At 32.2% G+C, this 21,649-nt stretch overlaps 3 protein-coding genes across 5 annotated transcripts; 2 read left to right on the forward strand and 1 right to left on the reverse strand.

Annotated features, from left to right (window-relative positions):
* Nucleotides 1-3,140: 3,140 nt before the first annotated feature.
* Nucleotides 3,141-7,149, reverse strand: LOC126683498 (uncharacterized). 3 transcript variants are annotated; one of them, XM_050379413.2, is made up of 4 exons: nt 6,905-7,147; nt 3,889-6,427; nt 3,750-3,803; nt 3,141-3,547 (listed from the first exon to the last, which is right to left on the reverse strand). In XM_050379413.2, exons 2-4 carry the CDS (start codon nt 4,654-4,656, stop codon nt 3,428-3,430), a joined length of 942 nt encoding a protein of 313 aa, XP_050235370.1. In that variant the 5' UTR covers nt 4,657-6,427; nt 6,905-7,147; the 3' UTR covers nt 3,141-3,427. The 3 variants fall into 3 exon arrangements, with proteins under 3 accessions (XP_050235370.1, XP_050235372.1, XP_055962022.1); XM_050379415.2 differs by having other exon boundaries at nt 3,455-3,573; nt 6,905-7,149; XM_056106047.1 differs by having other exon boundaries at nt 3,455-3,576; nt 6,905-7,148.
* Nucleotides 7,150-10,440: 3,291 nt separating this feature from the next.
* Nucleotides 10,441-14,815, forward strand: LOC126682104 (uncharacterized). The gene is made up of 8 exons (XM_050377665.2): nt 10,441-10,730; nt 11,651-11,800; nt 12,432-12,608; nt 12,801-12,889; nt 12,984-13,048; nt 13,283-13,385; nt 14,274-14,384; nt 14,463-14,815. The coding sequence occupies exons 1-8, from the start codon at nt 10,637-10,639 to the stop codon at nt 14,586-14,588; spliced, it is 915 nt and encodes a 304-aa protein (XP_050233622.1). The 5' UTR covers nt 10,441-10,636; the 3' UTR covers nt 14,589-14,815.
* Nucleotides 14,816-16,005: 1,190 nt separating this feature from the next.
* Nucleotides 16,006-19,065, forward strand: LOC126682105 (uncharacterized). Its single transcript, XM_050377666.2, is given in 9 exon segments — nt 16,006-16,209; nt 16,283-16,317; nt 16,319-16,433; nt 17,211-17,387; nt 17,583-17,671; nt 17,757-17,821; nt 18,019-18,121; nt 18,405-18,515; nt 18,594-19,065. Coding segments are annotated over 9 exon segments (906 nt in total). The 5' UTR covers nt 16,006-16,115; the 3' UTR covers nt 18,711-19,065.
* Nucleotides 19,066-21,649: the final 2,584 nt, after the last annotated feature.

Raw genomic sequence — 21,649 nt, forward strand, 5'->3', positions numbered from 1 at the left:
ATTTAACCATTAGTTTACATAAAGTTATATATAGTCCATTATTTTTAAAATTTCTTTTAAAAATAAGCCATTCGAAGCATACAAAAACATAATTTCAAAGGTAACAAAAACAACCACATAAACACCAACAAATTAAACAACAAAAATAAAAATAAATGACACAACAATTAATAAACAAAAAATAAAAAAGCAATAATATTATGGGAATTGTTAAGAACACTTACCTTAACATCAAGGGGCGGAGGAGAAATTGTTTTGCTCTTTTTAACGACATTGACAGCGAAATCTTTAAAATTATTGTCACTCCCTTCTTCTTCGTTTTAAATCCTTCGTTTCTTATTCGAAGATGGCACGTCAACAAAATCAACCTTCCTTTTAGTAGCCACATTCTTTGATTTTTTTAGGAGGGTTTGTTTTTGTTGGAGATTTCTCGTTTGGAGGTGGTTTTTTAGTAGCCTTTGTTTTTGCCATTTTTAGAAGATTTTCAACCTAATTTCTAAAGAAAACGGAGAATATTTTGTTAATGTTAAGAGTTAAATATTGAAGGCGAGAATCTAGGGAAGATATATGAGAAAAAGGAAAGTGCATATATATTGTATTTTTTTAATTTAGAAAGTGTATTTGTATAAAACACAAATTGTTAATTAAAAAAAAGATAGCAACCGTAAATTTCTAAAGAGAACCTATTCACTGTATAAGTCTAATTAAATTGCCCCAACCAAGTAACTGGGCTAATTTTTTCTAAATATTAAAAGAGAAAATTAGGAAAAATACTCTTTTTTGAAAATAATATGATTTCCTACCTCAATAAGGAAAAGATAGAGAAAATACCTCACCATTTTAATGTTTTTATTTTTTTTACTCTAACACCTTTTTATATTATAATTATACCTACCTTTTATTATTATTTTACTCTAACCATATTTGACAATTGTCATTTATTTTCTTTTTTTCTCTCTTTTTTTCTCTTTCTTCTCCATTCCTTTTGTTCTCCTTCTCTGTTCTTCTTTTTCCGCCATTTTTTTTCTTCATTTTTTCCTTCTTCATTCCTTCTTCATTTTTGTTTCTTCTTCATCGTTAATTCATCATTCCGCCGTCGCTCCGCCATCATTCCGCCGCTGCTCAGCCGTTTTTCATATTCAATTTTAGCGTTTTTTTCTCGACTCGTGGTGATTAATACGATTTGTTTAACTTTCAGATCTAAATAAATTACTCTTGAGTTTTCTCAATTTTAGATATAAAAATCTGCATTAAAAACGTTTTTATACACAAAAAATGATTTCCTGAAAAAAAAACTGCTTCTGATTATTATATGAGTATCATCACTGCATTATCATGCAAGTATCATAAAACTGCAGAAAAAACCAATTTTTTTATTAAAAAACAGCGTCTGATTATCATGTTATTATCATGTCGCATAACATTAATTATATGATTATGATAAGGTTATGATAATACACATGTACGATAATGATAATAGTATGATAATGTTTTATAAATGATAAGTTTATAACAGTATGATAATATGATACTTACATGGATTTTTTTTACAGGAAATAGTGTCATATGATAATGTTTTATCATATGATAACGAGATGATAATATTTATGGTACATATATGATAATATCTGTGATAATGTATGATAAAATAGTATATGATTATGATGTTGTTATCATAACACTGGAGTATGATAATTAGATGATAATGAATTATGATAAGGTTATGATAACTGGATAACAACGTACGTGAAAATAGAATTACAAAAAGATTCATGACACCAGTATGATAATCAGATGATAATAAAACAATAAAATTATGATAATAGTATGATACTATGATACCTGTATGTAAAAAACATACAAAAAAATTAGAGCAAACTACTCTAAGGCCCCCCACGTTTGTCATAATTAACAGTTTGGTACCCCTTATTTGAAAATCAAACGATTTGGTACCTCAGTTTTGATATTATAAACCATGACACCCTTCTGTTAGGAAAGTTCTGTTAAAATACACGGTCAACACAAATAAATGCAGTCAAAGCTCTAATAAAAAATTTAAACCCAAAATTGCCCTTTTGTTTTAAACACACCGTTTTATTAAATTTTTTTCAAATCAGTTGCTTCTCATTTCCTTTAAAAGACACGAAGCAATATATCTCTTCATTTCAATTGAAAATTAGGGTTATCAATTTCATTTCTTCTTCTTGTTTTCTTCCTCATCGACTTTTGAAGGTGTGCCCTTTTTCAAATTTAATATCAGTTTCCCCTTGAAAAATATAGGGCCTGCTATATATCCCTTTTACCATTGTTTTTCTCTTTTTATTTTCTCTTTGCAATGTCTTCTTCAAATAGTACCCGTTGTGATGGGGAAGCTGTAAGGTATGAGAATAAATTGTGTCATTGTGGAAAAAGGGCTGTTGTTAGGATTTGTCAAAATAGCAAGAACAAGAACAAACTATATTATGCGTGTGAAGAGGGTTTTTGGGATGGTGTGTTCCACTTGCTGAAGGTGTTGACTCCATCGAGACATTTCGAGAAGATGTGAAAAGCCAAAACGACATAGCGGTAATGAAAGAGGAAATCAAAAATTTAAAAGATGAGAATAAGGTGTTATTTGTGAAGCTATCTGCTATTGAACATGTTGTTGGATTTTTTAAGAGTCTTATTTCAATTTGCCTCATCTTTAATATTTCCATTTTTATTGTAGGATTTGTTATTCTAGGCTTCAAATTGTAAGCCATCAGTCTTCTTTGTTGTTAGGTAGTATTGATGGTTAGTAGATGAGGTTGTTGTGTTGTATTTTAATGACATCTCTAGTATTAATGATGAAAAGTTTCTGCTCAGTTAAATCTGTCTATTTGCATCAATTATGGTACAAATACCAATCTATTTTTGAGAACAAGTTATAAATGGACTAAATAATTAAAAGAAATTAAAAGAAAGGGGCTTAAAAGTTGAAATTTGTAAAAAAAAAGGATTAAATAGTTGAATATTTTCAAAGAAATAGGCTACATAGTTAGATATTTTTAAAAAGAAAAGGACTAAGTATTTGAATATTTTAAAACAAATGGATTAAATAGTTTAGTATAATTCTGAATTTCAAAGCAACTTATAGAGCAAATCAGACCTGTAGAGAGCAATTTATAGAGCATCATGTACCCAATTTTTCATTGACAAATAGCTTGTTTAGATAACCTGTAATTTTATCTTTACAATACTTCTCTCAAACTAAAGAAATGTACAAAAAGGCCTTAATTAACCACCTATAACCATGAGCAATTTCAAAAATTTATTAAGCTCACTAATGCCTGATGATATGCAAAATTAGTTTCAGGTTATCATCAAAACCAAAAAGACCTATAAACTATGCTTGATGAAATGCAAAATAAGTTCCAGGTGTTTCGTTGAAATAAAAACAGCCTTATAACTAAGCTTGTGCTTCAGAAGTTGATCCACCAATTCCACATCTGCCTCTTTGCCCGCCTCCTCGTCTTCTGCGCCCGCCACCTCGGCCTCTGCTTCCGCCTCTTCCTCTCCCTCTTGCAGGCTGCATATTCATTCCATCATGGTTTTCTCCTTATAAACAAGCATATAATTACAAGCATCAACATATGAAAAAGAGGAGCAGCAGTAACAAGAAAATAATTTCAACAAAACTTATTGAAAAAAAGAAGCAGCAACAACATGCGTATAATTGGCAACATAAAGCATATAATTACAGCAGCAACAAGCATATGAAAAAGACTCACTGATTGCACATGAGAGGAGCTTGGTGCTTCATCCATTCTAGCACTTCTAATTTCCTATAATACATAAACAACACTATTAATTGACAAAAAGAGCCATATAACAGGTTATAACAATGTAATTGCAAAAAAACAAACTCACCGCCATTGTTGGACCTCTACCGCAAGTCCTTTTGTTGTGTCCAAGCTGTTTACAAATTTTGCACCTAACTGTAGAGGATCTTTTAATCCTACCACCAGCTGGCGTTTCTCCATCTTGTTTATTTCTTGCCTTTCTTGGCCTTCCTGGTTGACGCTTCAAATGAGAAGGTAATAACTTCCGATTAACAGGGGTGTCATCTTCTTCCATATCATTGTGAGGGAATGGACGCAATGTAGGATTGTAGGTTGCTAGGTACTTTTCCACCGTGAAATATTCATCACAATAGCTCTCAACATCCCCCCTTTTATAACCAATACAAACCATGGCATGCTTACAAGGTATGCCACTCCTGTCCCACCATAGACAAGAACATTTGTTTTCTCCTAACTTCACAACAAACCTACATTTTCCCTCAATAACCTCAAATTCATCATTCCGTCCCGGAAACATTTTACAGTATCTACTCTCCCTTATTAGGTTGATGATAGTTATCCTAACCAATGGTGTAACTCTGCCCTCCCAAGTTGATGCTTTTGCATACCTTTTATGCATTCTAACCATGCACTTTTGTCTAATTGAATCAATCATTTTGCAAATAGGCATACCTCTAATCTTATTGATCCAACTATTGAACGACTCGGTCATATTGTTTGTGCAATGATCACTCTTTGCTGCTGGGTGGAACAAATGTCTTGACCATTCAGATAAAGTCTTATCCAACAACCAAGCATATGGTTTTCCCTCATTGTGAGTCTTTATCCTCTTCATTACTTGCCAAAAAGCAAAACCATGGGTGGCAAACGAAGCAGCCCAGAAATCATCCTTCAAAGCCAACGATGGGAAGCCCAGAAATCATCCCTCAACAGCTCTAAGAAAAATTCCCAGGTTTTCTTGCATTCAGATTCCACTATTGCAAAAGCCAAAGGAAGAATGCCCCTATTTCCATCAACAGAAACAGCTACTAAGAGAATTCCACCAAATGGACCCTTAAGATGACATCCATCCAATCCTATGAAAGGTCTACAACCTTTCACAAAACCTTCTTTCAATGCATGAATGCAAATAAACAAATTCTTGAAAACTGGATTGTCATCTAGGTTGTTTCTATGTTCATACTCAAACTTGCAAACTGTTCCAGGATTAAACTTCATCAATGACTCAATGTATTTGGGCAATTTAGCATAGCTTTCAGAATGGGCACCCTCACTTAGTGCTCTAGATCTACATTTGGCTCTATATAATAGCCATTGTGGTGGATCCACACCCCAATCCTTCAATCCATCACTCATCAAATCATAGCTCATTTCAGGGTCTACATACAAGCTGTCATGTAATTTGTTGGATACCCACCTTGAGTTCACAAAACTAGATTTGTTATCTACTGCTCTAATGCAACTATGCTCCCCTCTAATTGTTTTAACCATGAATGTTACTCCATCCGGTGTAAGTGATGCATGAATCCTCCACTTGCAGCCAACCCCTTCACATTCTGCAGTAACTCTTCTTCTATCATTTCTCTTCTTCTTAATAAGGTAACCACCCTTTATGCTATAATCAGCCAAAACATCCCTAAAATCCTGTATACTTTTGAAGGTGTGCCCTTTTTCAAATTTAATATCAGTTCCCTCTTAAAAAATGTAGGGTATGCTATATATCCCTTTTATGGGATCCTTCACTTTTCTTTTTCTTTTACTCCTGTTTTCTGGTTCATCTTCAGAAGATGAACTCTTCTCTAAATCTCCTTCACCAACATCACTAAATTGATCATCACTCAACTGATGGTCACTTAATTGTTCTTCTTCATCGGTTGTCTCTGTACCTACAGCCACACTAACTTCACTAGCAGAACTCCCAGTGTCACTGTCACTTGTATGTACTTCATCTTCAATCAACCAGTCATTGTCATCACTATCAGAAAATTGGAACTCATTAGCAGGATTATTATCATCATCGTCAGAATGAACTTCTGTAGGCCTAAGTATTGTGCAACTTCTAGGCACATTCCTCGCTGCCCCTCTACCCCTCGCTGCCCCTATACCTCTCGCTGCCCCTCTACCCCTCGCTGCCACTCTACCATGTGACAAACTTCTACCCATGAGCTCTGCTTCTGCTACGAGTTCTTCTTGTGCTATGAGTTCTGCTTGTTCTATAAGTTCTGCTTGTGATATGATATCTGTCTCTCTTTGTACTACATCAGCTAAAATTTCTTCATTCGTTATATCCTCTGCTATAAGTTCTTCATGAGTAATACCTTATGCTACACCGTAACATCTACTACAGTTATATCCCTTTCATACAACCTAATGGGCACAATACCTTCTTTCTTATAGCTAATAAACATATTATCTATGTCGTCGTCACCGGTTATACGAATGCCATTACCATGATAAGCATAAATAAAGTCACTTTCAATTGAAAAAAGTCTATGACTATCCTCCAATAACTGAAAATAAGAATATCTGACATGGGAAACCCTACTTATAATTTTGTCTTCTTCTTTGAAACTGAATATAAGGTCATAAGTCTCTGCATATTTTTCCTGAAATATGAAAAAAAAATTATACTTAATAAACTTCCTAAAAAAACTGACAGCTCTATTTCTCCAAATCAACAAAAACCCATTTCAAACAACTCAAATATAAAAATATAAAAAAACATTTACAAAAAACACAATCATAATGGTCTTATAGCTAACAGAGAGATACGAAAAATATTACAAATGAATACCACAGTATTGTAATTGACTCTTCAAGACATAACAACATACATCTTTACAAGATAAAGTTTTGGACTATTTAAGCTTCAACCTACTTAATATTATGGCAAAAAGACAAAATATTCAGTAAAAGGAAAATGAAAGATTCTTAAATACTATTACCAACAGCGAGTGGCTATTTTGACTCTAGGAAATAATTTGCTTCACTTTAAGTTTTGCAAGTTCCACTTAATAACCCTTGAACATATTTTTGAATTTCAAGTGTTCGCATAAGAAAATGTTAGATAAAGGATAATGTACCTTTTGAATTTCATCTGTTGCAGGAACTACCTCTAATATCGTTCGAAGTTCTTCTTCTGCTGCAGGAACTAATGCCGACTTCTTCGTAACCCCTCGTTCCATATTTTTCAGTTACTAAATACCTAATTTCTAAGAAACATTTGGGTATTCCTTCGTCTCTTGCAATGAACCCTAATTTTTCAGAAACAATATCGTGAATCTTGTGTTTGCCAACTGAAATTGGGGTTTTACTTTGCTTGATAAAACAAAACGTTTTGTTAAGTGGTAAAACGACATCGTGCAATTTGGTCTTTTAGGGCTTCTTAATGTACTCCATAAAACGGCACCGTAATGCATCAAGGGCTCTTTGGTCTTTGTACTCTTATTTAACGGCAAATTGACTAAAAACTAACAGAAGGGTGTCATGGTTTATAATATCAAAACTGAGGTACCAAATCGTTTGATTTTCAAACAAGGGGTACCAAACTGTTAATTATGACAAACGTGGGGGGGCCTTAGAGTAGTTTGCTCAAAAAATTATAATAATGAGATGATAATGTAAAGATAATATGATACCTGTATGAAAAAAATAATTACAAAAAAAATTATGATAACGAGATGATAATGTGAAGACTATAGTATGATTATATGATACATGTATGAAAAAAACAATTACAAAAAAATTATGACAATAAAATGATAAGGTGAAGATAATAGCATGATAATATAACCTTATTATACTTCATTATCATACTATTTTCTTCACGTTATCATAATTTTTATGTAATTTTTTTCATATAGGTATCATATTATCATACTGTTATCATAATTTTATTATTATGCCGTTGTCATAAAATTATTATTCAGGTACAATAATACATTATCATCTCAGTATCATATGATTATATTATGATAACGAGATGATAATACAGTGATAACAACATGATAATCAATTTTTTTTGTAGAAAATCTTTCTTTATACAGTGTTATGATAACAACATGATAATACAGTGATACTCATATGATAATCAGAGACTGTTTTTTTTATTATAAAAAATCATTTTTTTCTGCAGTGTTATGATAATCATATGATAATCAGATGCTGTTTTTTTGCAGAAAATCGTTTTTTTCATGCAAATTTTTAGATCTAAAATTGAAAAACAAATCAAGAGTTATTTATTTAGATCTGAATGTTATAAAAATCGCAATATTCACCATGAATTAAAAAAAAGTTTGCTAAAATAAAATATGAAAGAACAATGCAGTGACGGTGGAGCGATGGAGAAACAGTGGCGGAGCGATGAAGGAACGAAAAAGAAAGAAAGAAAATGGAGAAGAAAAGAAGAAATAAAGAAAAAGAAGAAAATTGACGGAAAAAAAGGAAACAAAGAAGAAGAAGAAGAAAAAGAAGAAGAAGAGAGAGGAGAAAAAAAAAGACATATAAAAATATAACAGATGTTGATAAGAGTAAGAAAAATATAGTTAGAGTAAAAAATTAAAGAAAAGTAGGTATAATTATAATATAAACATGCTTTAGAGTAAAAAAATAAAAGCATTAAAATGATAAGATATTTTCTCTATCTTTTTCTTATTGAGATAGAAAATTAAATTATTTTAAAAAATCCAGTATTATCCTAATCTTCCCATATTAAAAATGAGAAGGATTAAGTGATTAGGTCCAACGTATCTTTCGAGTAGCTGTAGCATGCAAATTGGAATCAACTTTTATAATTTCCTTTACCTTTAAATTGGTGATAATATCATGAGGAATCCAACTAATAAAAAGATTCAAACTTATCATTTTGAGATTCTTTCGAATTTTTAATCAATAGAGCTTATTTTGATTTCTCAATTTATATAAAATATTAACTAAAAATAGGATTATGGCTTTAAATAAAAATATTTATTAATTGATTAATTTAATTTATATTATTTTTTTTAGCTGAGATGGTAAAAAATTAGCTGAAGTGGCAATAAATTTTTAGATCATTTAAAACTAAAGGAGTAAAACGAATTAAAATGACTAAATTAAAAATATTTTTATTTAAATACTTATTTTAAAAGAATTTTTATTTAATATCGTGGGTTTGATTTTATTTGAATTTTTATGCCAAGTTGAAGGGGTAACCTTTTTTGATTTTTATGTATGGCAACAGTTCAGCATGAAGATGCCTATATCTTTTTACAAAATTAGGACATCCCTTTAACTCTCTTTTGAAATTTGTTTATATTTTTTTTCTTTAATTTTATTATTCGAATCTACTGCATTATTGTGTTTGTATATATGTTTAGTTATTTTTGAAGGATTTTAGTTTTCGATTTCTATTATAAATTTATTTTTCACATAAACTTCATTATCTTATTAATAAACATTAAGCTAAATTCATCTCAAGGTCGGTGTGCTATATCCTTTTTGTTTAAAATTATCATTCATTTTTAAATTTTGAAGGATTTTAATTTTTGATTTCTATTATAAATTTATTTTTCACATAAACTTCACTATCTTTATCAACAAAAATTAAGCTAAATTCATCTCAAGATCGGTGTGCTATATCCCTTCCGTTTAAAATTTCTTTCATTTTTAATTTTTCTGGTCTCTCTAGCATTATTTCTATTTTGACGTCTTTACTTGGAAAAAATTTGATAAATATACTCACTCGCAATTAGCTACTAATAATAATCTCCCTCCGTTCAATAGAGTTGTACATTTTACCTTTATCACACAGTTTAAGAAAAACAATTATTGTTTATAGCGTTTGTAAAATTTTCCTTATCATAACCTTATTTAATATAGGGTCCACTTGCAATTTACTTGCAATTTACTCATTAGTGAATTTTAAATGAGGGTAATACAGAAAAATTAAATGTAAAAATTAGTTAATTTTTGAAAGTGGACAAGAGTTTTGGGACAAAAAAATTTCTCAAAGTGGACAACTCTGTTAGGACAGAGGGAGTAAAATTTATGTATATCAAATCTTTAAAAAATTAAGAGAAAGTTCATTTTAGAGTCCCTATACGATACCGTTTTCACTAAAAGTGAATTGTAAGGGCCTTTTAAATAAAACCGGCAAAGTACACGAACTCCTAGATAAATTTTTCCAACAAATTATTATTTTTACTTATAAATAACAAAAATTAAAATTGAAAAAACAATATGCAACTCTTGTTAAAAATTGAATTATTTTTATTATTTTTATATATTTCCTTTGTTCCATTATAAATTAAAAAAATTCATCGCACAATGTTTTAAAAAATATTTTCAATCATTTTAACCTTACTAATGACAATAGATTTTTCTTTTATTATTTGTTTTAAGATGAGTAGAAGAGGATAAAAGGAAAAATTTAATTAATAACTGTTCTGAAAATATAAATTAGACTTTTAAAATGAGACATTGTAAAAGAAACATAGAAGTTTTAAAATAGAGTAGAGGAAATAATTATTTGTTTTTTCAAAATTAAAAAAGTTGACGTATCATTCAACTCCTCGGGATGTATATGAATTTTATAAGCAAACAAAAAGGACCTGTTTGATGATTATGCCTTAACCTTAAATTAGCAACTACCAAGAAATCAAAACCAATGTTAATAATTTCTCCACAAGAAAAAAAAAAGAAGAATGTCGATAAGAAGAAGAAAAAGAATGGCAGAATTGGGAAAAGAGGAGGCGTCATCAAATTGTGATTCTATGAGCTCTTCTTCTTGACTGACTATTATAAAACTGCACCCAACAAATTCATCAACTCAGCTTACAATGGAGGCAACTGCAAAAGTAGCTTCAATCTTCATTTACCCCATAAAATCATGCCGCGGCATTTCTGTTTCTCAAGCACCACTCACTCCTACTGGTAACAACTTGCTTAATTCTTGAGTTACATGCAATAACATATTAGTGGTGAAATTTGAATTTTGTACTATGTTTATTGTCATGCATATCAAATTGGATTTTGTACTAGTTATACAGAAATCAGTTGAATTCTTGTTTCCATAATAACTGGATCGTTATTTGTTTAAGGATTCAAGTTTATACTTGGACACTTGAATTTATGGATCAAGTGTCAATAGTTTTGGTGACTAAGTTTGCTCGCTATCTCTGTTGATTTTTTGCGGATAACTTGGATCATTTTAGGCATGTTTTTGTTATGAATGAAAGTAATGGAATTCATTTTGGCTATGCGAACATACGGAATAATATAGTTGTTTCTAAGGGTGTAAATGAGTTGGGCTATTCGTGAGTTACTCGAACTCGAGCTCAGGTAGATGGGATATTGTTCGAGCTCGAGCCTGTATAACACACAGCTTGTTCCTAAGGGATGAAGTAGCTATTCTTTTGTTTTTGAAAGAATACTTCTTTCACAAAATTGTAGAATATATAGCAAGTTCTTAGAATTTCAATTATTTATCTAAAATTTGAACCAAAGTATTCTATTTCTTATCAATTCTATGAACCAAAATAGTCTGTGCTTTATGAAATTTTTAGCTGATGGAGTTGAAATTTGTGACAGTATAAATGCTATATCTATTTTATATGCTTGTTTTGGCAAGGTACATAATTTTCCCTTCTCAAATTGTGGCAAAAAAAGCTATACTGAAACGGGAATGTTGTTGAATATCATATTATCTTGTTCCCTAGTTTACTTTGCTTGACTTCATTCATTCACAAACCTTTACCTAAGTAAGTTGATCAATCTGACTTAACCAGTTAGAGCTGCAAATACAAGTCTCATAGTTATTTTTCTTTTTTGGTTTTTGGTTTTTGGTTTTGCAGGATTCAGATGGGATCGTAACTGGTTAGTGGTGAATTCAAAAGGAAATGCATATACACAAAGAGTTGAACCCAAGCTTGCTCTGGTCGAGGTCAACCTCCCACACGAGGCATTTTTGGATGATTGGAAACCCACTAAGAACTCCTTCATGGGTAAAGGAACTATTCCATAAGTTGTGTTCATTATATTAAGATTCTTATAATCTTCTAATAAGGATAGGAACCATTTCTTCTTAAAATCTTGTCATCATATCAGAATAGCACTTTTGTGCTCTAATTAGCTTCATCAGCTTCTTTGTATGAGTTAACAAATAAATTTATTTGTATGTCTCTTATTGCCACTGCCCAAGGTTCCTTTTTACAGTTTTAAGATTAGATTTGCAGGATTGTGCTATGACATCTAGCAGTTATTTCACATTAGAATACATGAACAATTTGAGTATAGTGAAATTTTCATGATCTTCAAGGATGTGCACTTTTGAAGATTATGGACATGTTTCTGGAATTGATGCCTTTTGGTTTGGAAATAATTGTCTGTCTCATACTCAATATGAATATGTTTAAGAGGTGATGATTGTTTTATGAATCACATATGATCGATACAAACTGATTAATTTAGTCTGGTATCTCTCCCGATGAATTGTTGTAGTAGTAACTCATAGAAGAATGGAAATGAAGTTTGCATTTCATCTTCTCATAATCATTGATATTTATCTTCAGTCATGCACTTCTCTTAATGATTGCAACATTGGCCCCTCATTCACTCATTCATTTCCTTAAACAGAAATTAAGGCTCCTAAGATGGGTGTGCTTAAGATACCACTTGAAGGAGCACATGATGTAGCAGGTGATGTCTCGGTATGGGAATGGTCTGGCTCAGCATTAGATGAGGGAGCTGAAGCAGCAAAATGGTTTTCAGATTTTCTTGGCAAACCCAGTCGACTAGTGCGTTTTAATGCAGGTTTGATTCAACAGTTCTTATGCATTTCGTCATATGGGTCCATTATATACATTAATCAGAGAATTCTCATATGTGAATATTTTTTAGTTAGGATCTGCTTGGAATGATCATTAGCAAAGTTACTTCTTAGATAAATAATATAATCTCCAAAATATTCACTTTGCTAAGTATTTATAATCATCACTACTGCAGCATCTGAATCCAGGGCTGTGGATCCTAATTTCGCTCACGGACACAGCACTATGTTTTCTGATGGCTATCCATTCATGCTAATATCTCAGGCTAGTCAACTTTGGACATGAATGATAAGCTGCGATTTTTATTTAGAAAAGCAGATAATTGTAGTCCTTGATCTTGTCAATTATTCTCTTGCAGGGATCATTGGCTGCACTAAATAAGCTTCTCAAGGAACCTGTTCCAATTAACCGTTTTAGACCCAAGTATTTAATTAGACACATTCCATATCCATTTCACTGCACAATCTTCTTTTTAATAATCTGCTTGGCGAATCCTTGCTTCTACAGACTGTGAGAAAAAAATGACAATTTATTAATTGTTTATGATTGAATACTAACAAGTTTCCTAGTAGCCTTAGCTGTGGTTTCCTCTCTTCCAGATTTGATTTCACCACTTGCATGTCTTATTAATCTTTTAATTGGTTTTACTTGTAATAGCATTTTTGTCGATGGCTGTCAACCATTTTCAGAGGACTTATGGAAAGAAATAAGGATAAATAAATTTACATTTGAAGGTGTCAAGTTATGCTCCCGCTGTAAGGTATGAAGGTGCCCTATCTGCATTGCAAGTTCTTGTATTACTTGCACTCGACTAAAAACTTTTCATATAAAGCCGACATAATATGATGACTAGCCTAAGGTGACAAGTTTAGTCACATAAAAACTGCTCTGTCTAGATTGCCGTTTTTGGTTGTGCATATCTGAAATATCTGAATGCCTTGTCTATGGAGATTCATGTGACCTTAATCATTATAATCATATTATTTAGATAGCTGCTAATGGCCACGGCCTAACATATTATGACTCAGTTTTCTACTTTCTTTTTTTTCTGAAAACTTATGGTAGATTGGCTATCCTTCCACTGAATCTTTAATCAAGTGGAATGCAGGAAAATGATGTGTGATCGACCATAACCAGAACGCGCATGAGGCTTAGTTGTGAACAAGCAATTTCTCCTTATGCGTATCGTAACCCTTTTGTTTTATGTGTTCGAGATAATACTATTGTTGGAGTCTCACCTAATAGTTTGAGCTATTGGAAGGATTGGTTATTTGACATGGTATTAGAGCCTCTATGATCAAAAGTCTAGTTTACAATACTTGACAACCCCATTTAATAAATTCAATTTATAAGACTAAGTGGGATTGTACTTGTTCACTCTCAAGCCCAATGGATGTTGGTGTGCGCTTCTATTTGTTTACAATGAACATTCGCGTGCCGGGTGTGTTAAAGATATTACTATTATGGAAGTCTCAACTAACAACTTGAGCTAGCTTTTAGTTTTTCTATCTGAGCCATGCTTATAAGAAATAGTGCTTATGAGATTGATGGCATTGTCAATACCTTAATCCGAACATTTATTTTTTCTTCATCTACTTGACAGTGTGTTATATAAACTTCTGATGCTGAAACTGACATTTTCGTCTAGGTACCTACGATTAATCAAGATACTGGGGTAGCAGGATCTCAACCAACTGAAACTCTAAAGCAAATTCGGTCAGACAACATTTTGCGTCCAGATAAGAAACAACAGGGAAAGGTGAGATCAATATCCAAAACATAAAATCATTTTTCTTGGGATTGTGCAGTTGATACGAGTAATCTTGTGAACTTCCAGGTCTACTTCGGGCAGAACCTGGTTTGGAAAGACAAATATAATGGAGGAAAGGGGAGCATAGTTCATGTGGGAGATCCTGTCGTCGTTTTGAGGAAAGTTTCGACTGCAGCTGAAGCTGCTGCCTGAATCATCTGAATGTCACTTAATCATGTCGAATATCTAGCAGTAGAACCAGTAAGTTGCATACAATAAAATGTGTCCATGGCACTGACAAAGAATTTAGTAGATGTATGTATGCTGTTCCGTTATGTAATAAAGGCTAATGCCGGGAAGATAGTTATGGTAAAATTTGGTTTTTCCAATATATGTATGAACTTATGAACTATTGACAGCAACAACTCTTAATTCTCCTATTATTTCCCTCGTTTTCAGAAATAAAGTATCATGTATCTTTGCGGGCGTGCTAGAAAAATAAATTCTCAATGTAATCTGGACTTCCATAATCTAATCTATGAGTTGTCTATTGCCTTCAATAATTTCATTAAAAGCTATGTGGTTACAAGCTGCAAAATAAGTTAATTTATTTAAAAAAACACATTTGTTCTTATTTAATGTAATAGTAATTTTTGTATTCTTTTGATTTTTATTGTTTTTTTAAGATGTTCCGCTATGATTAATGAAAAATAATTAACAATTACTCAATAAAATAATAATTGAGTGCCTATAATTCGAGACGAAAAAATTCCTATTAATTTAGGAAAGAGAGAGTATTAAATACTATCAACCACTTCATTTATTATTATAATCTATTATTATTATTTTAAAAATAAACTATTTTTGATAATTTATTGGCCAAATGTTGTAAAAAGGCCAAACCTTTCACAAAAATTTCACAAAAGTCCTGACCTTTCAATTTTGTCGATTTTGGCCAAAAATTGATTATTTGGTTTCACAAAAGTCTTAACCTTTCAATTTTGTCGATTTTGGCCAAAAATGGATTATTTGGTTTCACAAAAGTTCTGACCTTTCAATATTTGGCATGCCACATAGGCGTCACATAGGCTCCACATAGGTAAATTGAAATCAAATTGAGAGTTGGCCACAATTGAAACCAAATTGAGAGTTGGCCACAATTGAAACCAAATAATTTGTTTTTGACCAAAATCGACAAAATTGAAAGGTCAGGACTTTTGTGAAACTTTTATAAAAGGTTTGGCCTTTTTAAGACATTTGGCCTAATTTATAATATATTTTAAATAATTTATATATAAATAAACTTATTTTTTTTTTGGTAAGCCCATCCGGTTTCCAAGGCTACGCCCTGACTAATCCGGATCCGACCCGCGTCGCGCACCTGGCATGGTGGGTGAGTCTGCCAGTGAGAATTTTCTGCATTCACAAGAACTCGAACTTGAGACTTTGCTTAAGCGATACCAAGCCGCTTACCACTTGAACCAACCCCCATGGGTGAATAAACTTATTTATTGTATATATTGTATAGTGTATACTTAAATAAATGAAAGTTTAAATTCACAAAAGTTAAGTAATAGTAAATCATTAAACTATCCTTGGATAATATTAATTACTATAAAGAGAGAGAAATTTGAAAAGTTTGCCTTTGAGCTTAAAATAGCAAGAAAACAAAAGCAGAGTGAATAAGAAGAAAAAGAATGGCAGGAAAACCAATTTCATCTGCTTCTGAACTTGAAGAAAATGGAGCCAATTGCGCAAGTAGCATCAATCTTCATTTACCCAATTAAATCATGCCGTGGCATCTCTGTTTCCCAAGCACCGCTTACTCCTACTGGTAAGAAACAAAGCATCCCCATCTGTGTTGAAGCTGCAAATTATACTGTATGATTGTTGGTTGGTTTGTGCAGGATTCCGATGGGATCGTGAGTGGTTAGTGGTCAATTCAAAAGGGAAGGGCTTATACCCAAAGAGTTGAACCCAAGCTTGCTCTCGTCGAGGTCAACCTCCCACACGAAGCTTTTTTCGACGATTGGGAACCCACTGACAGTTCATATTTGGGTAAAGTAGTATTTCTTCTGTTGATAATTGGGGAGGGAAGCGCTTGTGGGAGGAATCTAACTCACGACGTCTAACACCTATATACGATTTGAGCTATAACTCAATGGTTAAAGTAGTACTTTTATGTTCAAATTATGTTGATCTTCATTAGCTTCTGTCTCATGTTTGGTCTGAATAACTATGTTTAAGAAGTGATGGTTGTTTATGGGTTATTGCTACTATATATCCACACCTTTCGCGTTTTTTTTCTTCTTTCGATTTAACCAAATTTAAAAGAACGTGGCACCATATGTCCTAGCCTTTCATTTTATGGCATAGATGACCTAAGTGTCTTATACGACATCATTTTGGTCATTCACACGGTCAAATAAGATATCATTTTTATGGAAAATAATGCATAAAACGTAAACTTGGCTATAAGAGGTGGTGATTAAAAAAATTGGGATGCGTGGTGAGACATTATTTAGATTGTGCTTAAATCGAAAAAAACGCTAAAGGTGAGGATATATAGTAATAATAACCCTTGTTTATGGTATGTGTGTGTTCCCCTTTGAGAGTAACATATCATCGATACAGTCTCCAAATTGATTAATTTTGTTTGGCATCTCAGCCTCCATGTTTGTTATAGTAATAATTTTCATAGAAGAATGAAAACGGAGCTTTTATTCCATCTTAATCTTAATCATGTTTGTTATAGTAATAATTGCTCTCCAGTTCTTGCATTTCTTTTTGTTATTTTTCAAGATTGACCCCTCGTTCATTCATTTCATTAAACAGAAATTAAGGCTCCTAAAATGGGTGTGCTTAAGGTACCGCTGGAAGGAGCACATGAAGTAGCAGAAGATGTCTCGGTATGGGAATGGTCTGGCTCAGCATTAGATGAAGGGGCTGAAGCTGCAAAATGGTTTTCAGATTTTCTTGGGAAGTCCAGTCGACTAGTGCGCTTTAACGCAGGTTTGGTTCAATAGTTCTGATGCATTGCGTAATATGGGAACATTATATACATTAATCATACAAATTTCTCATATGTGAAGTATATTTTAGTTAGGGTCTGCTTGAAATGACCATCAGCAAAATTTATTCTTAGATAAATAATTTAATCTCCAAAATAGTTACTTTGCTAAGCATTCATAATTATCACAACTGCAGCATCAGAGTCCAGGGCTGTGGATCCTGATTTTGCTCGTGGATACAACACTATGTTTTCTGATGGCTATCCATTCATGCTAATATCTCAGGTTAGTCAGCTTTGAACATGAACATCAGCTATGCTTTTTCTTTGGAAAAGCAGATAATATTAGTTCTTTATCTTGACTCTTGCAGGGATCATTGGGTGCATTAAATAAGCTTCTCGAGGAACCAGTTCCAATTAACCGTTTTAGACCCAAGTATTTATTTCGACACATCCCATGTCCATATGCCTTTGTGAAAAATACCCAGTGTTCTTTTTAATAAGTTTGCTTATTGTTCAAGACTGCGATGCTATCAAGTTTATTAGCAGTCTTGGCTCTTGTTTCCTATCTTCAAGATTTGATTACACCACTTGCATGTTTTATTAATCTTTGAACCTTTTTACTTGTAATAGCATTTTTGTTGATGGCTGTCAACCATTTTCCGAGGACTTATGGAAAGAAATAAGGATAAATAAATTCACATTTGAAGGTGTCAAGCTATGCTCCCGCTGCAAGGTATGAAGGTGCTGCATTGCAAGCTCTTCTTGTATTGCTTGCATTCAACTTAAAACATTTCATAATATGATTTAATCATATAAAAACTGGTTTTTATATATTGTCCTTTTTGGTCCTGTGCGTATTTGAATAATTCTTTTAGTTTTTCTCGCCTAGCCATACTTACAAGAAATAGTGCCTATAAAAGTGATGACATTATCATCTAAGATTGTCAATATTTCAATTGAAACCTTTTCTTTCACTTGCTTTATAAAGTATATGTTTTAAGGAGATTTTTCTCTAGGTACCTACGATTAATCAAGATACTGGAATAGCAGGATCACAACCAACTGAAACTCTAAAGAAAATTCGGTCAGACAATATTTTGCGTCCAAATAAGAAACAGCAGGGGAAGGTGAGATCAATATCCAAAACATAAAACCATTTTTCTTATGATGGTGCAGTTGATATGCATAATCTTGTGAACTTCCAGGTCTACTTCGGACAGAACTTGATTTGGAAAGACAAACTTAATGGGAGCATAGTTCATGTGGGAGATCCCGTCTTTGTTTTGAAGCAAGTCTCCACTGCAGCTGAAGCTGCTGCCTGAATTATCAGAATGTTGCTGAAACCATGTCGAATATCCACGGCAATAAAATGTGTATGCTTTTACGATATGTAATAAGGGTCGATGTTGGCCAAGAAAATTGCATATAATAAAATGTGTTCATAGCAGTTGACATAAAGAATTTAATAGATGTATATATGCTATTCAGATATGTAAGATAAATGTGGTTATGGAATGACATAACTCTGCTTTAAACTTCAAACAGAAACAGGCCAACTAGAGGAGTTGGCATCCATGTTGATTTTAAAATAAGGTTTTTAAATTGTTTAAATTGTCATAATTGGACTGCTTTATTTGAGATTAACAAAGTATATGCAAGTTAATGTTGCTGCTTCAATGTGTGTTCTACTGCTGTTATTCTGCTGCTGCAATATGTAATTAGTGTTAGGTTATTGTCATCAGCTTATCACCTGTTGTGAGATTGGTCGAACCGTAACTCGAATCAATGAAAACTAAAGCTGAAATTATATTATCTGCTGAGAAAATAAAATGTGAACCCTAACTCTGATTTCTAGTCTTATTAATATATGATTTCATCTTTTTGAGATTTTTCCTGACCTATTCCTTGTACTTTATGGAGTAGTACTTCACTTGAAACACATCCAAATCAGATCCAGAGTCGAAAACTCGTCCAACAAAAATATTAAAACATGCAGAGCTGTGCGTTGCACATTCGTGCAGAGCGTGCAACATATTAATCCTGCCTCCGCAATTTTTGAAACTTCATTACCCTCTTGGATCACTTTCTTTAAGCTCAAAACTCCTCGAAAACGTCAAGATGTACCAGAGACGCGCACCAAACACTCAAATTGAGCAACAATTAAATGATATTAACTCTAAAATACATAAAAAAAAAATATAGAAGTAATTTTACTTCTATCACGGCCGTACGATCTTGCCCCTCTTAGTTCTGCCCATGCTTGCAAGTTTGCAACAATTATCTGCTTGAACTAAAATAAATCATATAACCACCCACCATACTGTAGGAAATGTATAATAATCGGACCAAACCTGACTAAAAATATGGCTTTAATTTGATTTTTAAAATATTTGGTTCAGTTTTGATTTTTATAATGAGAAACATATTGCTTATTTGTCCTTGAGTTCTTTTCGTAGATGAAGACGAGGCGATAGCCATCAATTTCTACTTGGGTCAGATTTTACAATTTGGGATTACAAATTTTTTAGGATTCTTTGTAGAGGAAATTAGGCCCAGCACCACCTAAAGCCTAAATATTCTCACTTATACATACCAATATCTTTCCTTGCTAAAATACGATTCAAACCGATTTCCTTTTATTTTTGATCTTTTGTCTTTTGTTTTTTACTCTAAAATAACATCATAAATACATTGGACTATCTCCCTACCGGAGTCGACCATCTCTCCATCACTGTCCTCCTAATAAAATTACAGACAAGAATAACCGGAGCCATTGATCATCCTCTCATCACCCTGTCTCCAATTTATAAACTCATCGACTCGAGAGTACTCAGAATTCATGGGTTTGAATCATATTGAGAAAAATAAAACCTTCGGAGCTGATCGATTCTCGAAACGATGATGCATCACTAGCTGGGTTTGTTCTCGTTATGTGTTGTACGCCTTTAATGGATCATGTGGTTGATGAATTTTGAGTTCCGTCCTATGTGTTCTACACTTCTGACGTTTTATTTGTGAACCGATATTAAATCAAAAAAACTGATTAAAGTTTTTGTAATTTATAAAATAAATTGAAAAATATTAAAAAACTTCATCAATTCCACATTATGTTGATTATTCTGATTTAATGTTTTGTTAGTTTTGATTTGCTTAGTGTAGGTGGTTGTAGAGTTTTCAATGATGCACATGTTATGTTTGATAAAACTACTCAATGATAATAGAAATTGTTTATGCACTTCCTATAACTTCTTTGGAATTCTTGGCAAGGCCTGTAAAACTGGTGAATATTCTATTCAGAAGATCAAGACTAGCTTTCCCAAACCTTGATTCATCATTTTTATAGATTGTCCAGTGTGTCTTTAAGATTACTTTTAATAAATGTTTGAATTCAATAAATCAGGTGAAGTTTGTCCATTGATGGATGAATAAGATTTGTTAGTATCCATTGGAAAATGAAGTAATATTTTCTTGTATATGTATTTGCTATGCTAATCAGCATATATTTTCCTCTTTTTTTGAAAAAGGTACGTATTAGTTAAAGATAAAATGATCAGTTGCGCCCCTCAACTTCACACAAAATATCAAAACCTCATTTTTTTATGTCTTTTAGATAAAAAAAAAAGAGGGGTTTAAATTCACCAAAAATCACCAAATTTTATATGTTTTCGGTTTTAACATGATTTTTTAATTTTCACCAAAAATCACCAACTTTTATTTTTGCTATGCTAATCAGCATATGTTTTCAAATTTTTTTGCAACTAAGACCACGTGTGTTTTTATATTGTTCTACAAGTTATATCGTGTTATATTTATATTGATATTATCAATTTTAATAATAATTAGATTAGAATTAGATTTCAATTCAAATGATGGCTCAATATAAAAGAATTTTATATTTGATGGGGGATTATTGAATTTTAATTTTCGATAACACACCCTTAGTTAACTATTAGTAAACCAATTGTAAAATAGTAATGGACTTTCCTTTTGTATGCCGATAGCAGACTGATAGTTAACTATTAGTAAACTGATAGTTATCTATCAGTAACCCGATTGCAAACTAGTAATGATTTTTTTTTTGTATATTGATAGTAAATTGATAGTTGACTATTAGTAAACTATTAGTATACCAATAATAACTATTACTAAACCAATTGTAAAAAAATAATGATTTTTTTATATGTCGGTAGTAAATCGATAGTTGACTATTAGTAAACTGTTAAAAAATAGATAGTTGATTATTAGAAAACAAATAGTTGAA

This window comes from Mercurialis annua, linkage group LG5 (assembly GCF_937616625.2).
Source record: "Mercurialis annua linkage group LG5, ddMerAnnu1.2, whole genome shotgun sequence".
Lineage (NCBI taxonomy): Eukaryota > Viridiplantae > Streptophyta > Magnoliopsida > Malpighiales > Euphorbiaceae > Mercurialis > Mercurialis annua.